The sequence below is a fragment of the Alosa sapidissima genome, chromosome 16 (assembly GCF_018492685.1).
Source record: "Alosa sapidissima isolate fAloSap1 chromosome 16, fAloSap1.pri, whole genome shotgun sequence".
Taxonomy (NCBI): Eukaryota; Metazoa; Chordata; class Actinopteri; order Clupeiformes; family Clupeidae; genus Alosa; species Alosa sapidissima.
The window spans coordinates 28,527,692-28,553,803 of NC_055972.1; the positions used below are offsets into that span (position 1 = coordinate 28,527,692).

At 42.5% G+C, this 26,112-nt stretch overlaps 1 protein-coding gene across 1 annotated transcript in view; it reads right to left on the reverse strand.

The window, feature by feature from the left end:
* The window catches only part of eys (eyes shut homolog), a 212,863-nt gene that overhangs the window by 17,537 nt on the left and 169,214 nt on the right, over window positions 1-26,112 (reverse strand). The window contains 3 exon segments of the mRNA XM_042065147.1: window positions 2-27; window positions 13,613-13,833; window positions 17,383-17,491. Coding sequence (XP_041921081.1) covers window positions 2-27; window positions 13,613-13,833; window positions 17,383-17,491 — 356 coding nt within the window.

Below are 26,112 nucleotides of genomic sequence, written 5' to 3' on the forward strand. Positions count from 1 at the left end.
CACACGCAGGCCCAGTCCTCCACGTCGCTGCGGGCACATAGGAGAGGAGAGGAAGAGCAAACACATAAACAAGCAAACAAACAGACACAGAGGCGGACACTGAGGAGACAGTCGTGCTTTTGGCCGTTGGCTCACAGACTTTAGGCATCCATATCACTCAGACAGAGGGCTGCACACTGAATACACAAAGCTGAGGCCACAGATAGGACGGAGACGCGAGAAACCAGCCTAAAACAGCATGGTGGAAAGTCACCCCATCTGCAGGCCTGAGTGTCACATAAGGCATATATGATCACTATTCAGGTTACATCAACTGCACAATCCTCCAAATCAAGGTCAGGCCATCTAAACGAACAGATGGTGAAGGGCACCACTAGTCAATAGCATTTGGCGTCTGTAGATGGACTTGAATAACGAGTGTCAGCGGTGATAGTCGCTGGCGTCACAGGGGCTCTTTAAGCAGAGTATAAACGGCAACATTTGCTTCCTGCCTTCCCTTTCCTCCTTCTCCCCCCTGCTCTTTTCCTCTCTGGCCCAGACGCTGGGTGCTGATTGGAAGAGCTGGAGTATTAATGCATGCAGGATCCAGGAGAAACCCAGCAGAAATTCCGATCCATCCTTGCATTTCTATTCGTATTCCTGTGGTTTATCTCGAGCTGAGTAGAGGAGGGTGGGCCAGCATGATAAGTACTATTCAGAGGGGTGTGCATGGCTGTGTGTGTGTTTGTGTGTATGTGTGTTTGTATGTATGTATATGTGGTGTGTGTTTGTGTGTGTGTGTCGTGGTGGGGGGGACTTCATAAGCGGCTGTAAGATGCACACATTTTTCAAAGGTATAATATCAGATACAGGAAGTACTGGAAGGGTTTCAAATCCATAAATTAATAATGTGCTTTGAACAGCTGCTCAGTGGGTATGCGTTGCGCTTCTCTAGAACTGGATTCTAGAAATGAAATATTTACAGACTGTCGCAGGACTTCAGCGGTGCTGGTAATGACTGTCTTCACAGGCTGCGTGCTTGCGAGTCTGTATAAATGTGTGTGTGTGTGTGTGTGTGTGTGTGTGTGTCTGATTGTGTGTGTGTGTATGTGTCTGATTGTGTGTGTATTGCGCATGTGTGTGTGTGTGTGTGAGTGTGTGTGTGTGTGTGTGTGTGTGTGTGTGTGTGTGTGTGTGTGTGAGTTTAGGAGGGTTCAGCAGAAGAGCGCTCTTGTAGAATATGTTGAAATGTTTGCTTTACTTGTTTATTTTTCTCCATGCTGAAAAATGGCCGATGAGAACTATTAATAAATAATGTTGGTACTGAGAGTAAAAGCACTTCACATGGACATAAACATTTCAACTGATTGATAAAACCCCTTGTGCATACCAAGTACAGTGAGTGAGAAATGCAGACGATCAACAGTGGCGGTCAAAACAGAAAAGAGATTCATCAAGAAAGAAAGGAGCATGTGAAAAAAAGATGGCTAATTTCCTCACACAAGAGGTGTCAGACCCTGACCTGAATTGCAGCGGTTCTGTGCGAGAAGCCGTTAGCTCCCTCCCCAAGGAGGGAGCAAGTGGTTTGTCACTGCCTTTAGGACGGTAGGGGGTAATGACATAGCAGGCTATGAGATTAGCGGCCTGTATTATGCACTACATGCAAACACATTTGTTTCCATGACTGATTGCACTTCAGCGAACGCACTTACTGGCTTGGAAGTGGATATTCAGAGTGGGGGTGAGGAGAGGGGAAAAATACAAAAACAAAAACGACAACGACAACAACAAATAAAGAGAGCTTGTGTCTCCTCTGTTGCTTCCACCAAGCACACGGCTATCTGAGCACAAAAGCAGATGAGACCTAAAAAGAACACTTTAACAACACCTGACATAAATAAAAAATAAAACATAATAAAGGGGAAAGGGAGGGAAAAAAAGCAACCATTAGCAGCCTCTGACCTCAATCGTGACCTTTGATATGCCATGTCAACTATAACACAGTGCAAGCTGTCATGGCTGAAAGCCAAGGATGGAATTAAAAACAGCTAACTCTGTGTGCGCGTGGCCTTGGCACATGTAACACTCCCCCGTTGAAAATTCAAGATTTCAGATTTTCAGGACAGGAGAAAATGTGCCAAAGAAACCCAAAGAAGAGAAGAGAGTCTAGCACTAACCTCCACATCTGAGCCTCTGCTCTGGGGCCTGAGTGTGGAGGTGGGGCAGTCTCTGGTGCACAGGTCGCATCTAAACTGGGTCAAACGCTGTTGACGATGTATGTATTTCAGGGGGTGGAATAAATGACCTGTCACAAGCACTGCCCACACACTCCTTCACAAATATACACTTATTATCATAACTAACGTGATAACAGAGAATAGGTGGTGGTGGCTGGGCTTAGTTTTGCTAAGCGGATCTCAGTGCAACGACATTTTTGAATAATTATACTGATAATAATAAGAAGAGGGAGAAGATAGAGAGACATGGAGTTTAGTGGACAAAGAGTCAGGAAGGAAAGAAGGAAGGAAGGCCACAGACTGATGATACTGGCAGTGACCACTTGTCTTTCAGTTTTGCTCAAGCCAATCAGAGAATTATTAGCAGGCAGAGTCCCTCCACTGGGCATCCAGGAAGCCTTCAACTGTAGCGTACCCGCTGTGAATGGCACTTCATTTTCAGGTCAGGAGGGAAAAAGCCGAGCACTATTGAAATCCAACCTCTACAACACAAACGATAAGCTTCTATTCACATGGACCTAACCGCTGGAGTTTACAGTTTACCTACATATGTGGCAGCGACATACAGAATTGTACGTAATCAAAGTGCTTTTCTATGACCAGAGCTGCTATTGCCACAAATGTTCCATCAAAGATCAGCTTGACATGCACCCAGGTTTACATTGCTGCCAGGTAAACAAAATGGAGGTGAATAACATTAATTTGTGGACTTGAAAAAAGGTGAGTTTTCAGAGGTGCACTGATGGCACTGAAATTGCCTTGAAAAACAATCTGCCTTTGGCAGCAACAAACCAGTAAATGAAAGAAACCACTACCCAGTTAAAGTCTGTTGCATTATGGTCATGGACATCTTTTATCCACACCTCTCCAACCACCGCCAAGAAACAGGTTTTTTTGTGCTGCGCTGCTCATGTTAACATCGCAGTAGGGGGCTTTAAAGTGTCACCTTTTTTGACGCCAATGGCATTTGTGGTTCGCTTGACCTGGGAGAGACCGTGCACATCTATGCACAGCCAAAGCAGAGCACCCAGCCTGAAAAAAGCCCACAGAGCAACAAGAGGACAGGCTCCTTCGCTGCTGTCCTGTGCCAGTGCCTGGGAGAAATATTACAGATGCTGTTGGCAGTGCTCTCTTCCCGAGCCCTTGGAGGATGTCTGCGTGCGTGCGTGCAACATTAGGGCCGCTACTCCCTCTCCGTCTCTCCCCCGGGGTTCAGATGCATTGGGCTGACACACTGGGACAAAGAGCTCCTGAGGAATGATACAGAATCTTATTAAAGGAGCAGAGAGAGAGAGAGAGAGAGAGAGAGAGAGGCCTGACAACTACTTTGCGTAGATGGATCAGACAGAGCTCAGGCGGAGACATACTGTAACACAACAAGGCTTTTGAGGCTAAGACAGATAAAACAGCCATTGTCAAATGACTATCAGGCGAACAGCTAAATCGGAATATTTCCCACTGTGCAGCAAGTGAAGTACAGAAGCGGAGTGTACTACTCCAATTATTCAGGAATCAAAACTTGGAGCAATTGTCTTCATCTTCATTAAAGTCATCACAATCAACAACAGCAATAACAACAGCAGTAGCAGCAGCAGACACAACATTATAAATGCAGTCAGCCTTTTGACTGCATATAGCATTGTAGGAATCAGATAATTACTAGCAATAGTGGAGAACTGACTGGAAATCAAACAGCACATGGAGTTCCGTTCTGTTCAATGGCTTCGGTCTGGGTGCTCACCAGCCTCCACACTGAACCATCACTCTTGTTAAGTCTAGCCTGGGGGGCTCAAGGTAGGCTTTAAGAGCTGCCAGGTATGTCTGGCCAGGGAGGACTGCTGACTGATTGGTCAGCCCATGGAGGCAATACATTGACTCAACAGCTTAGTTGCCATGAAGTCTATTATCCACTTGGCTAGCCACAACATACTGCAGGACTGAGCTGAGTGTTCCTACAGAGGGGTTATGGCGCGCGGTGCTAGTGGTAAACTAACTGGCTATTGTGTAGATGTTTGTAGTCTGTTTTAACGCCTCACAACAACAATGTTTCATGCTTATTGGTTTGCCATGCTTAACAACTACAGATTCCATTGGTGAAGAATGCTGCTATACTTGGCTGATTTAATAAAGCACTACACCAAGTAAACATGCAAAAGATGAAATAGAAAAACAACCCCAGAAAAAAAAAAGAAAACTGAAGTGACGGAGGTGGACACCAGAGAATGCGAGAGAGAGAGAGAGAGAGAGAGAGAGAGAGAGAGAGAGAGAGAGAGAGAGAGAGAGAGAGAGAGAGAGAGAGAGAGAGAGAGAGTGCAAGCCAGGGCAGAGAAATAGTGTGGAGCCATCTGCTCACGATGCAGGGTCTGTGCATTAGCCACAGAGAGAGAACACACACGCACAGAAACGTACACTCCTGTTCCACCATAAATCTCTCGGCTATGCAGGATTACCGCCTCGCCAACACAAAAACAATAAAGGAAAAGGGAAAGCAAGAGGAAGGAGCTTTTTGTTTATTATCTTCCATCTGAAAAGGCAGAGGGATGCTCGCTTGCTCCTTCAGCAGGTTTCTGAGGACTAATGTTTTCTCAACAAAGCTGCACAGCCTCATGAAATGTGGACACACAAAACGCAGCTCACCAATACCATCAGTAGGCTCCCTGAGTGTGGTTTGCACAAAACAACACAAAGAAGAGCTCTATTCATATGATAAAATTGTGACCATATCTACGTTTTCTTTTTTTATAAGGCCACCATATCTAGGAAATATCGCAACACAACATTTTTTTCCCTCTCTCTCTCTTTTCTATGGACTTATCTGACAAAACCGAACAGAACTGCAGACTGCAGTGAAATCTAGTTTGAGATAAATCTAAGACCTCAACTGAAGATAAGGATGCATTTCAGGCCCAACTACAGTTCTTCAAATTGTACAAAAAAAAATGCTCTGGCCTAAAAACAGAATAACAATGAAAAACAATTGGCACTCTGATTCGACAGAAACAAACCACAGGCCAAAATAAAAAAAAAGGTAACCAGTCTTACAGTACGTTGTGTTAAAAGTGTATAAACTGTGTGAAAGAGGAATTGGATCCATTATTCATGGAGCTAGACAGCTTGTTCAGGCACAAGTTTAACTGACAAGAGTGATCATGTGGCAAGGCGCTCAATTATTGATGGTGATCTCATATTAAACAGTTTAAAAATGTATGGTTTGAATGATTCATAGAGGTGTATGCATGCTCCTCTCCACATTGTTCATGGCAACAAAAAGAGTCGTCACCTTTCCACTTTACATCACATTTACAACACGCTAGATTGAGCGTAATTTGCAATCAAATGATTGTGTGTGTGTGTGTGTGTGTGTGTGTGTGTGTGTGTGTGTGTGTGTGTGTGTGTGTGTGTGTGTGTGTGTGTGTGTGTGTGTGTGTGTGTGTGTGTGTGCGTGCGTGTGCACATGCAGTGCAAAAATACATATGTAATACCTCATCAGTAATCACAGTCTGGGTCGTTATTATTAAGGATGAACACTGACAATCCAAGGCCAAAATCAAAGCACATGAAGTCAAGGCAATTTTGGCAACACTGTACAAAAACAACAACAAAACAACACTGAATCATTCATAATGGAATAAGAACTTATCCAAACTAAGTGCATGACTATCAAAATTGCATAACACAGTGTTAAACACTGAGTGAGTAACTCATGTCTGTCTTCACTCTTGTTAATGCAGAGTTCCTCGGCGGACTACGTAGGGACATTTATAGTTTCTAGTGGATTAACAAATATATGTCATCACCAACAACAGCAAAATGGCTTAAACATTGCACAGTATATTGTTGTGCTTAGCCTTATGACTGTATTAAAACACTGTGGGGTGGTGTTGTAGATGTAGGGTGGATGATGTTGCAGGACGTGTTGCAAAGTGACCTGGGACTGAAAAATGGATAGAGTGGATATCGACTGGTCACAACACTACAGATATCTCTGGCTACAAGACAGCATATTGACAAAACAGATTATTTTACTGTTAGTGAATCACCCAATTAATAGACCAGCAAGAAATCGGAAAGCGATAGAACTGTTTGTATTATAATGTAATGTATAATGTATGTAGAAATAATGTTGTATCAGACATAAATTGTTTATGAATAGATGCACTAAATACTCAATAGTGTGTTTATAATTGAATTCCATAAAGAGAAGAGAAACAAGAGATGTATTTAAACTACACATACCCATAAGGTACACAATTACTATCAATAATAGCTACAGTATCAGTGCCACGTGACTTATTGTACCACAATACTATCAGTACATCATAAGTACATGCAAAAACAGATACACATGGATGATCCATTTTCATTGAGGGGGTTAACATAGGGTAGGATATAGAATCTTTGGTAGGAACCGACACAAACAATGTGATGAGAATGTGTTAAAATTTCCCAAGACCCACTCCGGCAAAAGTCAACATGTCCATTAGGTGTTTTTAATGTGTTAAAAAGACATATCATGAGCAAAATAAGGAGTAAATAGCTTAGTATTTGCAGTTTAGACGAGCAGTGTGTTAGTTGATGTTTCAGAATAACAAATCAGAACAGCCCCTCGTTGCATTACAACGGATGGAACCCAATCCTGACTGACGTGCATTAGCTCCTCATATTGGAGATGAGGCAGAGGAAGCAGAGAAGCATACAAGCTGTTTGAAGGCCATGAAGGAATGCTTTTCATTAAAAAAGCCTTATGAATATGTATCTTTGAGGAACTAAGATGAGTTTTTAGGGATTAATCAATGGCTGGAGTGTATCATTGATGAGCACATTCCAGGTTATCAGCTTTTGAACATACTGTACATGAGGGAAACTCAGTCACTAACTCACAAACAACCAGCGCTAGACATCGTCACATGAGAAATTAAAGTCGACTGACTAAATCCTCCAGAGTTCAGGAGGCTACGGCACTATGGCAGATTACAATTTGAGATAATCACAGCCTTCCAGCACACTCATCGGGGTGTCACCGCACTCACAAAACATCCCCTGCCTCCACAAATTCCCTGATAAGCACTTGTAAGATTGTGTAATGTGTAATAATAAGAAGCACACAGTGGCTTCATATCAGTCACTTTAGTACTGGGTACTTTTGTCTGTAGTAGTCTTGTTTTGTATTTTTTATATTCTTAAACTTGTGTTTCTGGTAGTGGGATAATGGTGTCGAAGAGAGAATGTTTAGCCAGTAGCCTTGACAGGTGGCAGCTAGGGTGAGTGCCCCTAGGGGGTCACCACTCTGTAGTGAAGTATCTGGAATGCGAAGCAATCAAATCAACACTAGGCTAAGTGCTAATCACGTCCGAGCGCCCACTACTCCCAGCATCAGGGCGCTGACTCCTCTCCTGTTTACTGTACACAGCGTCTATAGCAACCACAAACACAAAACCATGGTAAGTAGCAATGAAACAGTAATGAAATACTCCGAGACTCGGTACCAAAAACAGATTTTCTTTTGGCTGTGGCTCAGTACACCTTTGTTCTGATTTTAAATAGCATTTCATTGGCCCTGCACTCCTAGTTTACACAATGACAACAACATTGAATGCAATGTAATCTAACCTAATCTTAGACCTTCTGCTAGGTATTTTTTTTTGGCAAAGACTCTTTTCCTGTTCAACAAGCTCCCTCCCGATGAGTGGATTTTAGTAAATCATATCTGAAAGTAAACTCTCCTCAAGCCAGTCTCCATTTGTCAGTGGGAAAAACTCCCAAAAACAGGGTTGCCATGCACTCACTGACAATTCTGACAGGCAGAAACACTAAGGGCACTAAATATGAAATGCGAGAGCAAAATGAGTTAAGTTTAGTCATGTTGGAACACATATTAATATGCTAAATGAAAGTGCTGCCCATGCAGTTACTAAGTGCTTTTTCCTATAATACACTTTATAAGAATGTAACTGGACATTGAGCTTGCATATGGTTAAAGGAAAGTGTTGATTTTACCATTTGTCCAACTCCAGTGGGGATGCATGCTCACTACTGTTTGGAGTCACTTATAAATGTCCTTGTTTTCGTCATTAATGTTGTAAATAACTGTTGTAGAAATAAATGGCTGAAATGTCTTTAATGCAATATCTACATACAGTATGTATACAGATGCCCATTACCAGCAACCACTCATCCAATGTTCCAAAGGCACATTCTGTTTACTAATCTGATATTATTTTAAAATGCTGAGAAAACATTGGAGAACCCTTTTGCAATTATGTAAGAGCATAATGTAATCTGAAAACTGCTGCCCTGATTAAAAAAAACAATACAACTGATCTCAGCTGGTATTCTGTCTTTAATGGAGTGGAATGGAAATTTCTAAGTGACCCCAAACTTTTGAACGACAGTGTACACTGAGGCCATCATTAATATTTATAATGATCTGTGTTACAATTTGTTTGGGGGTAAACATGTTAAAGGTTTGAGCAATGAAGCTGCTGGAACTTTCTGTTTTTTGTCAAGATTGTTATCATTATTAACATTTTTACAACAAAAAATGCTGGGAAACAAAACTGCAAGGCATACTAGTTCTTTAAATGAGTTAATAGCCGTACACAGCCTGAAGGTAAGTGGCTATATTTTAGGCAGCGAAAATGCAGCATAAATGGGCTTTCTCCATTTAATGGCTGACTCAAAGATGGTGAACTTTTGTCTATTACACAAAAGGATGTGAACGTGGTTATGAAATTCATCCTTCATTAATGTTAAACGATGTATGTCCTAAAAGCCTCATAGAACAGAACAGGAAGAGGAAACATATTCCAGGTTAATGCACAACTAATGGCTTTTGATTCTTTTACTTTCCTAAATTGATTAACAGTAATGGACTTCTTACCAAGGGCTGAGCACATTAAGACTAATTGTATAGTGAAGAAATAGACACTTTCCGGCATGAGAAGATGGCGTATTGACTCATCACATTCATCACATATGGACATATCCTAATCAAACCCCCCCCCCCCCCGGGCCTCAGGTCAACGGGGAAAATTGGACCAACTGCCGGTTAGGTAATCATAGTTTTAAGAGTGATCACACAATCAAATGTCGTTTCTTACCATAAAACTTCAAATAATCGCCGAGTCCCTAAGAGACGCCTGTCTCTTTTAAACGCCTGGCGTGGCTACAGGTTTGGGTTAAAGGCCGGTCTCCAGTAGAGGCCTGGTCTGTTTTTTAGTTTCGGGTTGTATTTAATCTTCTAAAACCCGTCAGATCGTCTGTTTAAACATTCGCAATGACACGAAACCGTTACAGAAAGGAGGTTACAGCAGTGTGAATTAGATGTTGCACGTCGTTACAAGCCGTCGCAAAGCATTCACATGTCTGGTCACAGTTGCAAGGTTTTAGAATGTTGCATCAAGTTTCTGCTCATCTCGTTGCGAATCTTGGGTGTGATTTGTTTACCATTGATACCATTTATACTTATGTTTACCATTTCTGCTGTAAGTGCATGTTGTGTGTGATGTCTGTATGCTACTGAGACCCTTGAATTTCCCCATGGGGATCAATAAAGTATCTATCTATCTATCTATCTATCTATTTGGGCTTAAGTACAGTATGGTGCAGACTGCGCACGTTATGATTAGATGGCATTAAAAGACTGTGGTGGGGAAAAGAGTAAAAAAAAAACTTTTTTTTCCAATATGAACTATGCCTATAAGTCCGACTTCAATTCATCCCTTGTGTTTAAAATTTGCGGATAGGCCGATGGTAAGCTTGTTTTTATGCTGGCAACAAAACCAGAACGGTTCGCAAACGTTATTCTTTATTCTAAATGCCATGGCGATAAAGAGAAAGAAGTCAGAAAAGGAATATACCTTAGACTAGGCTATATCAGAGCCCGTCTACGGACATTCTCTGGCTATATAAACTATTGAAATAGGTTAATGATGTAAAGTCAAGTGCGCTTCTATGGGACTGGTGTGTGCGCGCACAGATTTTATTGATGAGTCGGAGTGGCAAGTGCTGCGCATAGTTGCAGTGGAATGTGGCTGCCCAGGGATTTATAAAACTTCTCACTCTTAGACCTACTCATACACGGCGGTGAAATGGCGTATTTAGCTGTCTAAATTCGAATCATATGCTGGGGGAGAAATCGTCGGACATCCATGATTATTTTGTTATTCAGCACCCCTGGTCAAAAATATGTTCCCGCGCGCCTGGAAGTAGGCTATGATTTGAATGTAGACTGTCAAATTTGACAAATACAAAACGGGAGAAACCATATGGTTCATGCTCTCTCATGCTTTTTCATTCGTGCCGAAAAGGAGGGAGAATTAAACATTAAGCACGTTCCACTTTTGCATAAATAATTCCTGAACGGTTTGGGTCAGGGCTGATAATGCAACTGTATTTGACAAAGGACCGATATAGGCTATTTGCTAGTGACAAAATATGAGCTTTAAGTGTGATACGATCTCTTTGTAGATTATGTTTAATTAAAACGTGTTTCATCTGTTCTGGCTATCCCCGCTATTTGGATCTTACTGTATCTCACTCAATGAACAACATCTCAACACTAAATGAATGATGATCCGTAATTGTCATCAGATAGCCTAGTCATATAGGTAGACATTCAGTGTGTTTGAAATAATAAATTAGATAATATTTTCCATCTTTGCAAAGGAAAAGTTTTGTGTAAAGGGAATGAAAGGCCTGTCTCATATAGACGCCTGTCTCTAATACTAGCCGGTGCAGTTTGGCGATTTGGGAAAATAAAAGCCCGGGCTATTATTTGGAGTTTTACGGTATTACCAGGGTCGGACTGGGAACAAAATTCGGCCCTGGCAATTTTCTCCTGGACCTGCCCACCACTGGACCGACGCCCCCCCCCATAAATAACAAACACCCAGTAGGCCTATTATGCTGTAGCAACATTTCATAAACTGAACCCAAACATTAAACATTTACATTTTAGATCTATAGCCTATAATCACAATAACACGGGAGTCCGGGGGTGTCTCTGTCTCTAGGCAAGACAGTCTCATATTCTGTCTGTCTCACGTCATGTTACCACATGCATTAAACCATGTCACTGCTTATAAATAGGCTACTAAATATAGGCTACTGAACATGGACATCGTCATCGACAGAAATTACGTTTTGTGCCAACATGTTGTAGAAACACAACCACAGCCTTAATTTGGTGCAAATCTCCTTTACTTTGGTTATAGTCCGCGATTCACATTAACTGTAGGCTATCACCACATGTGTATAGCCTACTAAACGTTTTTGCCCAAGTTTGTGTGCCGTCATCACATTTTGCAAAATTAGGCTACCTTCGTTACTAACCTACCAGTTGATGGCCTACTTTTTACCTGCATCGACTCGCGAATCGCGATTGATTGTGCATTTAATGTAACACTCGGTGGAGAGACTTCCACTTTCCAAGTTTCACTTTCACTGTCGTTGTGAGCTAAAAGGCTACTTTGAAGTTCCTTTTGAGTAGGATCAGCTCCAAAAATGAATGGATTTTCTTTAACCTGTGCTACACTTTTCCACCAAGTTGTGCGAAAATTGTAGACTACAATTGTTGACAGAACCGCACTACAGTAGCCTACATGGTGCAGTAAATAGAAGCTCTTGGTGACGCGTGCAACTAACGCCTATAAAAACAATATATTTATGTAATAAAACTAGACCTCTGGTTGCTGTTTACGCAGAAACTGTGATGATGTGAACACCAGCTAGCGGAGGGCACCTACTAGGCTACCATGCACTCGTATGCTATATTTCCCCACAAACCTAGCGGCTGCTTGGACAAATCCACTTGAGGGGTTGGGCAGGGGGGCGCGATTGTAACACACACTGAATCTGTCATGAAGAGGCCAAAATGATTGACCTGTCACCCCCCAAGCCAAATGGATGCAACTGCATTTATAGGCTAGGCCTATAGACCTCTCCAGAATAAGTCCCGCCTCCTAACTTCCGTATCCATCCAACCTTCGGTCGTCAAATGTCTATGGGAAATAACATGGCGTTTTGAAAGATCGTACCTGTCAAACTCTGTAGGTGACAAAAGAGAAAAAGCTGCTGGGCAGATTGGCCTACACACTTCTGCCATCTAGTTTCCACTGGATTTTTTTATTTTCGGTGCCGTTTAAGTAGTATAGTCTATAGTATACTACTTAAACGGCACCGACAATCAAAAAATCCAGTGGAAAGTAGATGGCAGAAGTGTGTAGGCCAATCTGCCCACCAGCTTTTTCTACTTCGCTACCGACTGATGTTTTACCGGTATGATATTTCGAAACGCCATGTTATTTCCCATAGACAATCGACGCCCGGAAGTTGGATGGATATGGAAGTTACGGAGGCGGGACTTATTCTGGAGAGGTCTATGCCTACATATGGCTCTGGGTGGACCGGCATTTGCCCGGTTGTACAGATTACCAGTCCGAGCCTGCTTATTACAGTGTTTCAATCCCTGCTGTCACTACCATTTGCTGTGCAGCTTCCTTATCACTCACAAACCTCTCTTATGCTGCTAGCATGGAGAGCTTCATTAAATGTACAATAGCATGTACCTTTGCATGCACAATCGACTGTTTGGGTCTTTAGTTTGTTTTATTTAATTCAGCTTGTTGTTTCTCACAGTGCTCTAGTTGTTCATTCTTTGCTCTGTGGCGTTCACACACGGTCCTGGCTCTCTAAATGGTAAACAAACAAACAAACAATCATGGCTTGGATATAGACAATTCTAGCAAATCAATATAAAGCTTCGGGTGCACGGAGGAGAGGAATGTAATCTGATTGGCTGTTGAGCTCATACTGTATATTAACAACCTTTTGTGACAACAAAACTAAATTGTGTACTTTAAGTAAGGGATAATGTATAGAACACCGGTCATTTTTGGGAAAATAAGTCCCGACAGGGCGAACTTGCTTCGGGGCTGGATGCAATTCGGGGTCTTGCTTCGCCCTGGAGGGACTTATTTTCCCAATAATGACCGGCGTTCTATACATTATCCCGCTTATTATACGGCTACTTGCCAAAACGGAAAAATAAACTCCACAATATGTCTCTATACATTATTACAAATAGTTCGCAACACACTCTGAACTTGAATCAAACGTTCTTTAGAACACAGCTGATCAACCGTCTGCCTTCACTTTTGAATGCAAATCTGTTGCCATTGACAGCGGTCATTATTTACAGGTCCTTAGACGAAAATAATGACAGGTAGAACTTTTGGGAAATCCCATTCAAGTCAATAGAGCGTTCTACTTGCATTGTGAAGAGCTGTATAATAAGGGTGTCTTAATACAGTGAGCACTCACACCTCTGTGAAGACCCCAGGAAAGACCCATCCCCAGCTCAGGAGCGTTGAGTGAGGTGATGGACGGTATCCTACCTGACACATGTGCCGCCGTTGCGGCAGGGCTGGTGTTGGCAGACGGAGGCGTGACAGTTGAGGATGTTGCGGCCGCGCACGGCCTCTCCAGCCACGTCCAGCTCCCTGGCATTGACCTGCAGCTCGCGGATGCAGCCCACAAAGCCGGGGAGCCGGCCGGCCTCCACGTGCAGCTCGGAGAGGGATGGCACGCCGCCCAGAAATGTCGGCCCCAAGGCCACCTGGGACGTTTGGAGCACATGCAGGCACACACACATACATGTACAAACAGACACACACACACACACACACACACACACACACACACACACACAAATACACACACACACACACACACACAAAGGAATGTATATTGATTTTTGTGGACTGTATACTGTGAACAACAATGTAAAAGGACACACAAATGCACACATCTTCTTTTCACATCTTCTTTTCTTTTCTACCTTTCTTTTCCTTTTTCTCTGATTGCCTACATTCTGTAAAGCGCCATGATACTGTACATGTGTAATGTTTTGGCGCTCTATAAGCACAATAAATTGAAATTGAAATTGACAATGGCAGACACACACAGTATACAGTGCACACCTGAACACATACAGAGAGCTATGGTCTTCAACCACCTACAAACATTACACTTTACAAAGCAGTAAGAACCAGGTCTCACTAACACAAAGAACGGACCATAGACTACAGTACAGTCTATGGAAAAGACTGCAAACACAATACAACCAAACTTCAGTATTCCTGCACCACATTTCTACAGCCCAGTCCTCAACAGCACTCTTCTCCTCCTTCATCCATATTCTATAAGATTAGCAGGGAATGTAATGTGTTTTCAATCGTATAGGAACTCCATTTTAGCTCTGAGATTGCTGTCTGATGGGAAATGGCTTTGGCCCCTTCCCTCTATCATATCTCTGTCATTGATTCTCAATCTTCTCCCCAGTTCATTTCTCAGACAGCCTGCTGAGGCACCGCTGCCCCCATATCAGCTGGATTCAGCGCTCCCATGTTCTGGCGTGGGTGGCAGAAGTGTACAGGTTGCAGTGTTGATGTTTGATGTCACTCACTGTTTTGTTCACTCAATCATTCAGCTAGTTTGGGGAATGAGGTCTAATAGGGACAACAATGCACTTGCTTGTTGTTCAAAGTTGGCTTTAGTCCTGACAAGGTCTTGTACATTTCATCAGGGAAAGTGTTGCCTTAGTACTTCTTGCAGCCAGCTGCATAGTAAGACCCATACAGGATTCTCAAAGTATTGCCATATCTAGTAGCATCAAGACATATTTAGACGACTATCCTATAGCATGTTAATTGAGATGAATGGAGTTTGGCAGGTACCTAGACTATATGGCCTATTTGGAGGTATATACAGTAGTGTATACTGCAAAGTGATCCACATTCAACTTGTCATTGTGAGTTTAAAAATATGTGGCAAGGAAATTTAACCAATAAGCCCCAAAAGGTCATAGGTTCCAGTGATTTTAAAACAGCTAAGGGGCATTGTTAGGCACAATGAATGAAATTGTGTGCTCTAAAATTTCATATTCATTTTCATAAAATGAAGACAATAAAGATGAAATAATTTGTTCATAAATAATCATTCTCCCACAAAGAAGTATAGCATAATGGTTGCCTAGAAATGTAGAGACACAGCAGCTATGACAAATGTTGCGTGACGCAGTGATCAAGAATGTAATTGGGTCAACGTGAATGGTATTTTAAAATGGTTTCAAACGCAATTCAGCAATTATAATCATAATCAAGGATCTGAAAGTGACATTTTTTCATCAAAACATTTTTTTTTATCACTGTACAGCGATCACGCATCTACTCTCAAAGTCCTTTAGAGAATTAAATATGATACAAAGATAAATCAGCAGTGTACAAGCAAATATTTCATGTGAAAAATAACCTTTGCCAAGGTTTCCCAGCAGGGATACTGGTTATTAATTGTGTCGATAAGATTGCATCAGTAACCAGCTTTTACTGGTTGCCTTGGTAAGCAACATCAGAGATGAAAGATTCTTCAGTCAAAGATTGAAACTTCAATGCCCTTTCCTCTGATTGAGAAGAATTGTTGTTTTATTTTTCATTTGAGCTCTACTGAGTGTGTCAGCCAGGACCTCTTATGAGGCATTCTGATTATTTCAGAAACAGATAGACACATCATCTCATGTTCTGCTGAAAAGGATCTTATGTGCATAATCTTGTGCTTACAGTAAGTTGTCTAGGATCAGCTCCGCTGTGCATTATCGTGTATTTGCTGAATCGACATCATTGACTCTGGAGGGCCAGGACATTGTTTGACTAAATATTCTCTGGTCTATTCACCATCTCACCGCATTAAAGGGACACCAGGCAAGCCTGATGCTTTTTCTCTACGAAACTCCCCCTCGCTCGGTCTGAAGCTCTTTTCCTTTTCTTTGCATCTCCCGTCGCTGCTTCTTTGCCGGCTCTGCCATTATACACACGTTTGCAACAATCGCTAGCGTTTCGTTAGCCTCCCTCTGTGCTGTGGATGCAGGATGGAAACTGAAACTGCTTCGGTCGCCGGGTATGATACACTGAACTTGCAAGCGGGATATTCTTCCTACAGGCAGTAGAGTCTTCATTCGCCCTGTAATGAGTCATTTAACCATATACCGACTTACGAAGATAAGTAATTAACACGAAAACGTTGCCTGGTGTCCCTTTAAGACATGTAAAGCCATTAGTTAATGAGTCTGACCATTTTGTCTTTAATAGGCAACATTAAACAGGGAGTCTTTTTGGATGCGCGGCCTCGCGGTCACGTGAGGACCTCTGCAGTGGCCCTAACACATAGCCGCGGTGGAACTCGGTGCTGCGCTCTACGCTCTGTCCTCTGATATTCCACTTGAAAGCATCTGATTCTATCTACAACTAAAAAGGCCCGTGGTGAAATTCCCGGTAATTAGGATCACTATGATGAGCCAATTATTTTCTTAGAAGCAGACAGGGGGAAATCATCAGGCCCCACGTTCCTTTGAGGACACATACATTTCAATTTCATATTATTGTTCCCATTCTATATGGCGGTGGTGGTGGTGGCGGCGTAGGGGCTTTTTTTCTTGTTATGGAAATGAATGGCATGTGGAAATAAATAGCATGTGTGTTAGATCAATAAACAAAGTCAGTCCCCCCAGAGTCCATCATCACTGTGGCTATGAATGCTAAGTTCAGCCGTGGCTGAAAATTACTTCATGCTCAACACAGAGCACAGTAACATCCCTGAGGATGCAAGCCTGTCTATGTGTCTCTATGTGCCCGCCCACCGCACACACACACACACACACACACACACACACACACACACACACACACACACACACACACACACGTCTGACATGTGGCACAGTGCAGAGGAGGTATTCAAAGTGTATCAATGCAGTGTGACGCCACACAAGCGATGCTCATCATACACATACTGTACACATACACATACACACACACGCACACACACACACACACACACACACACACGTCTGACATGTGGCACAGTGCAGCGGAGGTATTCAAAGTGTATCAATGCAGTGTGACGCCACACAAGCGATGCTCATCATACACATACACACACACGCACACACACACACACACACACGCACACACACACACACGAACGCACGAGCACACACAGGCACGCATACGCGCGTCTGACATGTGCCACAGTGCAGCGGAGGTATTCACAGAAGTCAATGCAGTGTGACGCCACACAAGCGATCCTCACTGAGATTACAGCAGGCCTTTACCTCTGACACTGGGTGGGAGAGGTACTCTCTCTGCTGGATCGCCGTCCCATTATCTACGGCTACTTCAATCATACACAAGCCCACACCTCCCGTGACAGGCAGCCGATATCTGTGAGGGAGGGAGAGGGAGAGAGAGAGAAGCAGAAAAAAGGGAGTGAAAGTGGGAGAGAGAGAAACAGAGAAAGATAATGAAAGAGAGAGAGAGATAGAGAGGGGGAGAGAGAAAGTGGGAGGGAGAGAGAGAGAGAGAGAGAAGCAGAAAAAAGGGAGTGAAAGTGGGAGAGAGAGAGAGAGAGAGGGGAAGAGAGAGAGAGACTGCATTAGAACATTCAGCATTCACAATGAATCCGTTTAAGCATGAAAATGATGCAGCCGTGGCGAGGGGGAGTGGAGACTCGGTAATGGAGATTGTACTGCTGCCCGCCCCGCCATTCTCAACACACCGCTTGCCGTGCCGTTCAGCAAACTCACATCCAGTCATGGTGCAAATCACAGGGAGCTACTCCATCCCCTCCCTCTCACTAACCTGTTGATGGGAGAGGGGATTTACAAAGACAGAGTGCGTCTGAGTGGTATTTCGCATGCTTGACCATTTACAGGCAATATAACCATCTGCCGAAGATTAAATAGCTTTTAGAGTGGACTCCAGGTAGTCTACGTCCATACAATTTCATGCCCTGTTAAGAATGCCTTATGTGCATAGACTGGCAAAGCCTTTACGTAACTCATCATGTTACGTACCTGCTGCTGTGATGTTTATCAAAGGTTGGGTTGTATATTTTGTGATACATTACTTTTTTTTAAATGCAAGCCAGCCTAACACCTCTCAGTGGATAGTGGGCGTCGTCTCCTGAATCCAGGTTTCCAAATGCAGCATGATATTTCAAAGAGGCCATTTGATGTTTCCCTCTCTTGGCAGCTTAGTGCAAGTTTCCACAGTGATGCCATTAGGCTGGTTGAGGAATCCACTGTGCACATCCTGACATGTCACTTGAAAACCCCAAACAACATGTTATTTTCATGGCTCTCCGTGAGGGGGAGGAGAAATAGCTGAATATTTTATCAAGTTAATATTAAATCATCTAGAAGTGACATCCCAATATGATTTTCCCAACAGATGTGCTTCATTGCTGGACTAGTAGGGTGGCATATGAGGAAGATGTGTGGATGCACTATAGAGACTATTTTAAGATGGGCTCAGATTCATCATAACACATTGATGATTCATTTGGAAAACAATTATTAATGGACAGGAAATCTAAAAAAAAAAAATAATCTTTCAAAACCGATTCAAATCGGGGCGGAGGGCAGAAGACCAATCCTGTGAGATTAGTATGAATAGCCGTGTTGTGGTCAATGAAAACGGAAGGCATTCCAAGGCATCAAAAGTATCTGACATCAATTTGCGCCAGAGGAAGCGGTGCCGTATGGGGTGTGGGGCACGCTGTGCAAGACTGGCCTGTAATTGTCTAAGAATGTCTGCATCCGTTGCTTCAGCTCCCTGGATAATGAGTGCCTGAGCTGTGCTAGCCCTGCAGGACGCACCAGGTGCAGCACGTTCTAGTGTTAATTTTGTCACCTATTTTTAATTTAGTCTTAGTCTTGTGACGAAATGTCCTTTTTAGTCTTTGTCATATTTAGTCATTCAAATATAATTTTTGTTAGTCAAGTTTTAGTCGACTAAAAGTCTCGTCATTTTAGTCTAGTTTTAGTCAAAAGAAAACTAAAGGTATCTTAGTCTTAGTCAGTTTTAGTCAACACATTTTAGTCTTTTTTTATAACAAATTATTTCTGATTACCATTTGAGTCAAATAGTGTTTCACACATCTCAATTTTCCAACAATATTGTGTTCACAGGGCTACTCGTCTGTTATAATTACTCATTCTGATTTTTTGTTTTGTGTTCACAGGGCTACTCGTCTGTTATAATTACTCATTCTGATTTTTTGTCAGTCAGTATGTTTACATGCACAGGTAAGTCGAGCTACAGTTATAGCTCGGCTGGGATTTGACCATAGACTTTCATGACTTAAGGCCCGTACACACCGAGTCCGATTTTTCTGACGAAATATTTGCACGAAATTACGCAGCCTATTAAACACATGCATTCGTATTAGTCTGTACACACCGAGGACGAAATTCGATGCGATTAAAAACATTTTCGCAACGGTCTTATTTCATGCGAAATTTCGCATGCGAAAAAGAGCTGTTGACCAATCAAATAATGATTTTGCAGGGTTCCATTGATGTCACAATAGAACGACGAGCAGAAAAAAAGCTGATAGATTGGGTGATCCTACTGCTCACGATGACTAGTCTCCTTAATAGGCCTATATGCCAAAGTTACAAAGAGTTTACGTTACAGTAGACTCTCTCAGGTGTTCAAGAGTACTCCTGACGAACTTCTTACGTAGTGCGAACTCCTTACAGACAGCTTTCCCCACTTCTTACCACCGTCCCATTTTAAACTCAACCAAAAAGAATGAAATCTCACTATAGCAGTGAACAGAGGGCTTCTCACTGCACATATTTGCAATGAAAAAATACAACATGCATTCATGGAAATGGAAGTTTTAAGAATAGGTCATGATAGGCTATGCTGCTGACAACAGCATTATGTCCAGGGTTACCGTAATTTTGCCTCACATTTCCTGGTGTGTTAACTTTGTTTTATGCTTCATAACTGAAGTAGCCCAATGTGGAACTCTGAAAAACTTTCTGTGGATCTTATAAAGGTAAGCTAATAACTGGTAGGCTATCATTATTAGCTTTTGCTGTGTGTTGGATCGTCATACAAGCTGATCAATTTTTACCACTTGTTGCAGCAGTGCGATTTTATCCCATGCTCATTTCTACAGGCTGTCTCTGCCTCTGCTCCTTAGCAGATACATTTTGGCGTAGCCTACGTGTGAAATGGTTTCGTGAGATGTACATGATATAGGCTATGGCCGTTTTATAGTGTGTTGGCGTATAGCATTTTGGCATGTAACATTTTAAATGAGGCCTTGCCTATCCTACAACTTGTTAGGCTACACCAGTCCGCCCAAATGGCATACCTCGAGTCCAATATGCGGGCACCCCTGGCTGCAGCTTGCAGATCGGGGCTGGGCTCAATGTGGGGCAGAGCGCAACGTTGAGCTCAGCCCAAAATCACCCGGACTCGGAGTTCAAATTTTCCTCAAGGAAGAATGCTTAACTTTATAAAAGCGTATGCTCCTTAAACTGGTTACATGCTGCTATTCCGACATGCCGCTACTTAGACATTGGCGTCTAATTGTCGAAGTGGCGGCATTAACATTCATTTTCAAGCGTCCCATTACTGCGACATTTTTTTTCCATTGTCGGAGTAGTGACACTTGACCTTTTTTTACAACGTCCTGCCATTCCGACACAAGTGTCGTAATCAGGATTTTTCAACGGAGTGGACTATTGCGAAGTAGGCCGAGGGTGGGCCTTTATTTTTTTATTCCAATATGGGCAGTATAGCCTAGGCCTACAGTAATCCCAACTTTAAACAACACTCGATTTCATCACAGCTCAGATGATTCATGGCAAAAAACAATAAAAGGCTACATTGATAAATAACACGGGCAACAGGATTGGATTCTATAATAGCCTACGCACAATAACTTCAACCGAAAGGTTAGTCGCGTTTCAAGGAGTCCAAGAGTGCGCCTCACACACACCAGCTCCGTTGGAGTATTGGAGTAGGGGCATGTCTAAATAGAGGCATGTCGTAATAACGGTATGTCGTAATAGAGGGTTGTCGTAATAACGGGATGTCGTAATAAAGAGTGAACCCCCCTTAATCATGTCCCTTCCCGCCTAGCGTTAGAATCTGGTTGCGTGTGTGTTGTGTAGTGGGGTGGGTGTATGGGTGCACTAATGAGCCCAACCAACTTATGTGTTCCATCAGTGGTTCGACTCATCAAGATTTGAAACAGATTATAGCCTTGATATAGAACCGTGCATTGGCTTGAGAGGTGCTGGGGAAATTAAAGCTTACGGCCATCCCTTGTCTATTCTACTTGTGCTATTCTGATAATTGACCTGTCACTAAGCGCCACCCTTAGAATAGCACAAGTAGAATAGACAAGGGATGGCCGTAAGCTTTAATTTCCCCAGCACCTCTCAAGCCAAGGCTATAATCTGTTTCAAATCTTGATGATTTTATGAGTTCTCCCTGCTTACTGAAAGTCGCTGTGTGAACCTGCGTGACGTGAGTGCGAAATAGAATGCGAAATATTAAAATAATCGCATCGGACTTGGTGTGTAGCCTACACTTTGAGTGCGAAAATTTCGCACACAAATTTTTCGCATTTTCGCACTGTTATTTTGTATCGTATCTGGTGTGTACGGGCCTTAAGACGAGACGATGATGAGATGGCAGTAATGTCCTGAAACACTGACTAAGACTATCTTAAGATGCATTATTGTCTAGACTAATTACAGTCAAGGTAGTGTAAAACAGCCAGAAAAGCCTTCACAAAATAAAATCAGTATAGCTCACTTGACATATTGATATGAGTCTGTAAGATTTGTTAAATAGTTTAAAACTATACTGTAGGCAAGGTCAGGCCCACTACTTCTGCCAGTTTTGGCACTATTTGAGAGCTCCGTCTTCACACCAGCAAAATGCTGAATAGTCATGATCCCCTCTTTGGCTTGTCTTTAGTGCGCTCTTTAAGGCCTCACCTCTGACACCTTCCTGATACTTCAGTTTATACCCCACAGCGTGAACTGTTTGCAAAACAATGTTGAGGCTGTGGAAGTTTCATGGTCCTGCACGTTCATGCACTTTGTGCACAAACTGGGTAGCGACATTATCAAATTATCAAAAAAAGCATCTATTCAGATAAATATTGTAACAGGCTTTGCAGTTTTGCATAAACTACACAAACAACAAAATGGCAAAAAAGGGGGATTTGACACATAGGTCTTTGCCACAAGTGGGGATCCAGGCGACAATGCCTAGATCTATTTCTCATGCCGAGAGGAAGTCTATTTGCAGCAAGCATTCTGCACACACACTCACACACACACACACACACACACACACACACAGCTTTAATGGGATCCCTGTGGTGTTGCTTACATTCACTCATTATACAACAATCACGTTCTTTGGTAATTCTGCCACAGAAGTTTGATTTCAGAGCCACTGCAGTCACTATGCTAAACACTAAAACTTAAACCAAATGCATGTACTGTACAATACAACATTGAAGATGGCTTAGTGCAACAAACTATCTTATTTGTTATATATGTATACATACTGTATGTATCTGTTGAAATGTTTTCAGAATAATGACAGTTTGATGTACATGTTTCTGTAATGCTTTACTTAAGCCCTATGACGTCTTAAAACGTTGTGACACGACATGACATACAGTACATGAGTCATAGTAGGTGTCCTAAACTGTCATAAAGGAGTACCCATGGACCATAACGTAATAGTCACACTACATGACCACACCACATGACATGACCCGTTATAATCTCATTCCTGACAATTACTGATGTTATTTTATGTAATATTGACAATCTAAAATCCCTGAACACAACGTGTCATAATAGTTAATGGCAAGACATGTGACTTGTGAAAAAATTTGTCATCACTTCTTTATGACTTGTCTATTTCAGTTTTATGACACAGAGTTCAACTAAGGTATAACATAAATGTCATGATGGTAATAGCCAATCTATAGTCATACCCATCACAGAGCGAACGCTTTTAAGGAACACGCCACCCAATGTCAGTAGTAATATATGTTCTTACCTTAACTTTCATGAGTTGAGTCATACCTCTCCCGTGTCGGTACTTGCACTCAAACGCTCTGGTGCGCGGCGCAAATGTGTTAGCATGTTGCTATGCTAGCGGGCTCAGACGTAGCCATAGAGGGAGGAAACATCCAAAACAATCAATCAAAAACATCCACGTTTTCCTTACTTAAATACAGTTGCACGAGTAGTTGATAAAAATGTGTAAGGTCACACAACATGAAATGTGGCGATTTTCCAAGCGAATAAACAGGAGAACTACAATGTGTGGCGCAATAGCACTTGGGAGTACTTCGACCTAGCGTAGTAATATTAATTAACACCTAATTGTATATCCTATCCACCATTTGCAGCGAAGCGGAATTCTATGAAACAAGAACTCACTATAATACTTTATGACTTAACACTTTACCACTACCTGCTACTTTGCTAAGTCAGCTCAAACTAACGCCAGCAGGGCAGGTTGTCTCTATTTACGGAAATGACTGTGTGTGTGCCTCGGAGGGGGAGGGGTCGGCTGAGGGGTCCATCCAGCTCTGTGGTGGATAGGATCTACAATTAGGTGTTAACTAATCTGAGCCCGTCTGAGCCCGCTAGCATAGCAACATGCTAACACATTCGCGCCGCGCACCAGAGCGTTTAAGTGCACGTACCGACACGGGAGAGGTATGACTCAACTCGTGAAAGTTAAGGTAAGAACATATATTACTACTGACATTGGGTGGCGTGTTCCTTTAACAAAACAAGCCATAAGTATGCCATCATGAACACACTAATCAGTTTTAAAGAAAAACGAGGTGACCAATTCAACAAAGATAAAGGCAAGGCAGTGCAGCAATGGAGACAGACACAGTACAATAAAAAGATGAGGAATTATCTACATTTTTCTAGCTCCTGTATCTTTCAAAGAAAACAATAATATGCAGGGGAATTATAGTATAGTATAGTATGGGTATTTTAGTTTCACAACTATCATTATTGCTTTGGATAAGTCTCCACGTTGGTAGTTTAAGCAATGAAAGCAATTCCAAGCCTTGTTGATAATGTCGGCATGTACCTCACTACCTGTCTGCCTCATTAAGTGTATGTCAGTAACTCTCGACTCCATGTCTTAATTGTCTTGTCTTAATTTGAAAAGGCTTTGATGCACACATTTCCCCCTCTCTGTTGTGTCTCCTCTTTTAATGAGCTATTACAACTCCTCTATTGTTGAGGAACAGGGGGGGACATCTCCAGGAGATGCTCTATATGGGTCGAGAGACGGCCAAGGTGGGGTGGTCAAAATCAACGCAGCGCGCTCGCTCCTCAGCTCCACTGTCTGTTGTGATGATTGCAGGCTCTCTTGTCGAGAACAAAATGGGGTTTCTCTCCTTTGCCCACCAGATGCGAGCAATCAGGGCAATCACCATCATGCTAATTTGGTAGCAGCCTTATGGGACACTTCCCCGAAGGCAATCAAAGCCCTGCAACTTCAGGTGCGACTAATTACAGGTTGGGCGAGCTCTTCGGACTCCACCACATACAGATTGGCAAATTAATAGCGACCCACCCACCCATAGCCCCCCGACTCACACATGCACCTTCCCATAACACGACGCGCGTGTGGAATGCAACCTGATGTGTGTCTTCTTTGTTTGAGTGATGAAGCACAGCTTCACTACATCCTATCTGCCATTTGCATTTATTGTTTGTTATGTTGTGTTATTTTGTTTTCCTTTGTTTTTGAGAACAATGTCCCTGTCCCCCACCTTGTCATGAAATGATAATTACATTCAGAATGCTGTCACTGCCGGTCGCGTTCTCAGTAACACAAGGCCACGCGTCCAAAAATATCCAGTGCCTGTAAGGCTCTTGGGTTATCTTGTCAAGACAGACTTCTATAAGGGGTGGGGGGTGGGGGGAGATTTCTTCTCTCGCTCCTGCAGGCTGTTGCACTATGTCTTTCCCGGGTCTTTATTTGTCCAGCGGCACACGGGAGGCAGAGTCTCTGGAAGAAGCGGTGCGTGTTTTTTCTCTGATGGGCTCTGCTGAATGGTGGCTTATGAGTGACCCGTCAGGCTCATTTACATACGGCGAGTCCTTAGGGGATGAGGAGTTGGGTTTTGGGGAGGGAGGGTGCTGGGGGTGGCAGACAGGAAAGAGAGAGAGAGATAGAGACTGTGCACCAATTGCAACCAAGGTGCCATAGAAACAGAGCTTCACTTCTTGGCTGAATGCTGCCAATGGAAATAGATACGAGATCAATTCTTTACTAAATTCAGAGAAATGCATCCAGACCTTCAAAACTTTAAGGATCCAAGTCTAAGAATACTATTAGGAGAGGAACAAAAGAGCGCAAGAGTCGCAGCGAGATATATAGATGCTTGCCATAAACAAAGGGAGTCACTTCATCAGTCACACAAAAAGTCAAATACACACACACACACACACACACACACACACCATCACATACACACACACACACACTGCCGTTGCAGTAATGTATGATGCATGATGTTTTGTTTTATGTCTTTACACACTACTACTTACATGTATGCTTTGGCAATACAAATTGTATTTTTTGTCATGCCAATAAAGCTCAATTGAATTAAAAAAACTGAATAGAAAGAGAGACAGAAAGAGAGAGAGAGATAGATAGATACAGTAGATAGAGAGAGAGAGATAGAGAGAGAGAGAGAGTTTTGCACTTGAGTACAAGTCACTGGAGATGTAAATCAATATGCAACAGCAATTCATCAGCAGCATCTGTTTCAAAACTGAAAAACACTTTTGTTATTTGGCCAAACACTCTGAGGTTCAAAAATGCCAAATGTGATGTAGTGTAGAGTATTATCTCATATGGTGAATGCATTTCAGCATTAAGCATTGTGTGCATGAATAATTTCAGTTCTTTGTTTTGTATATCGCTTGTTACTAGTAATGAATATTGGATGATTACATGTTCATTTA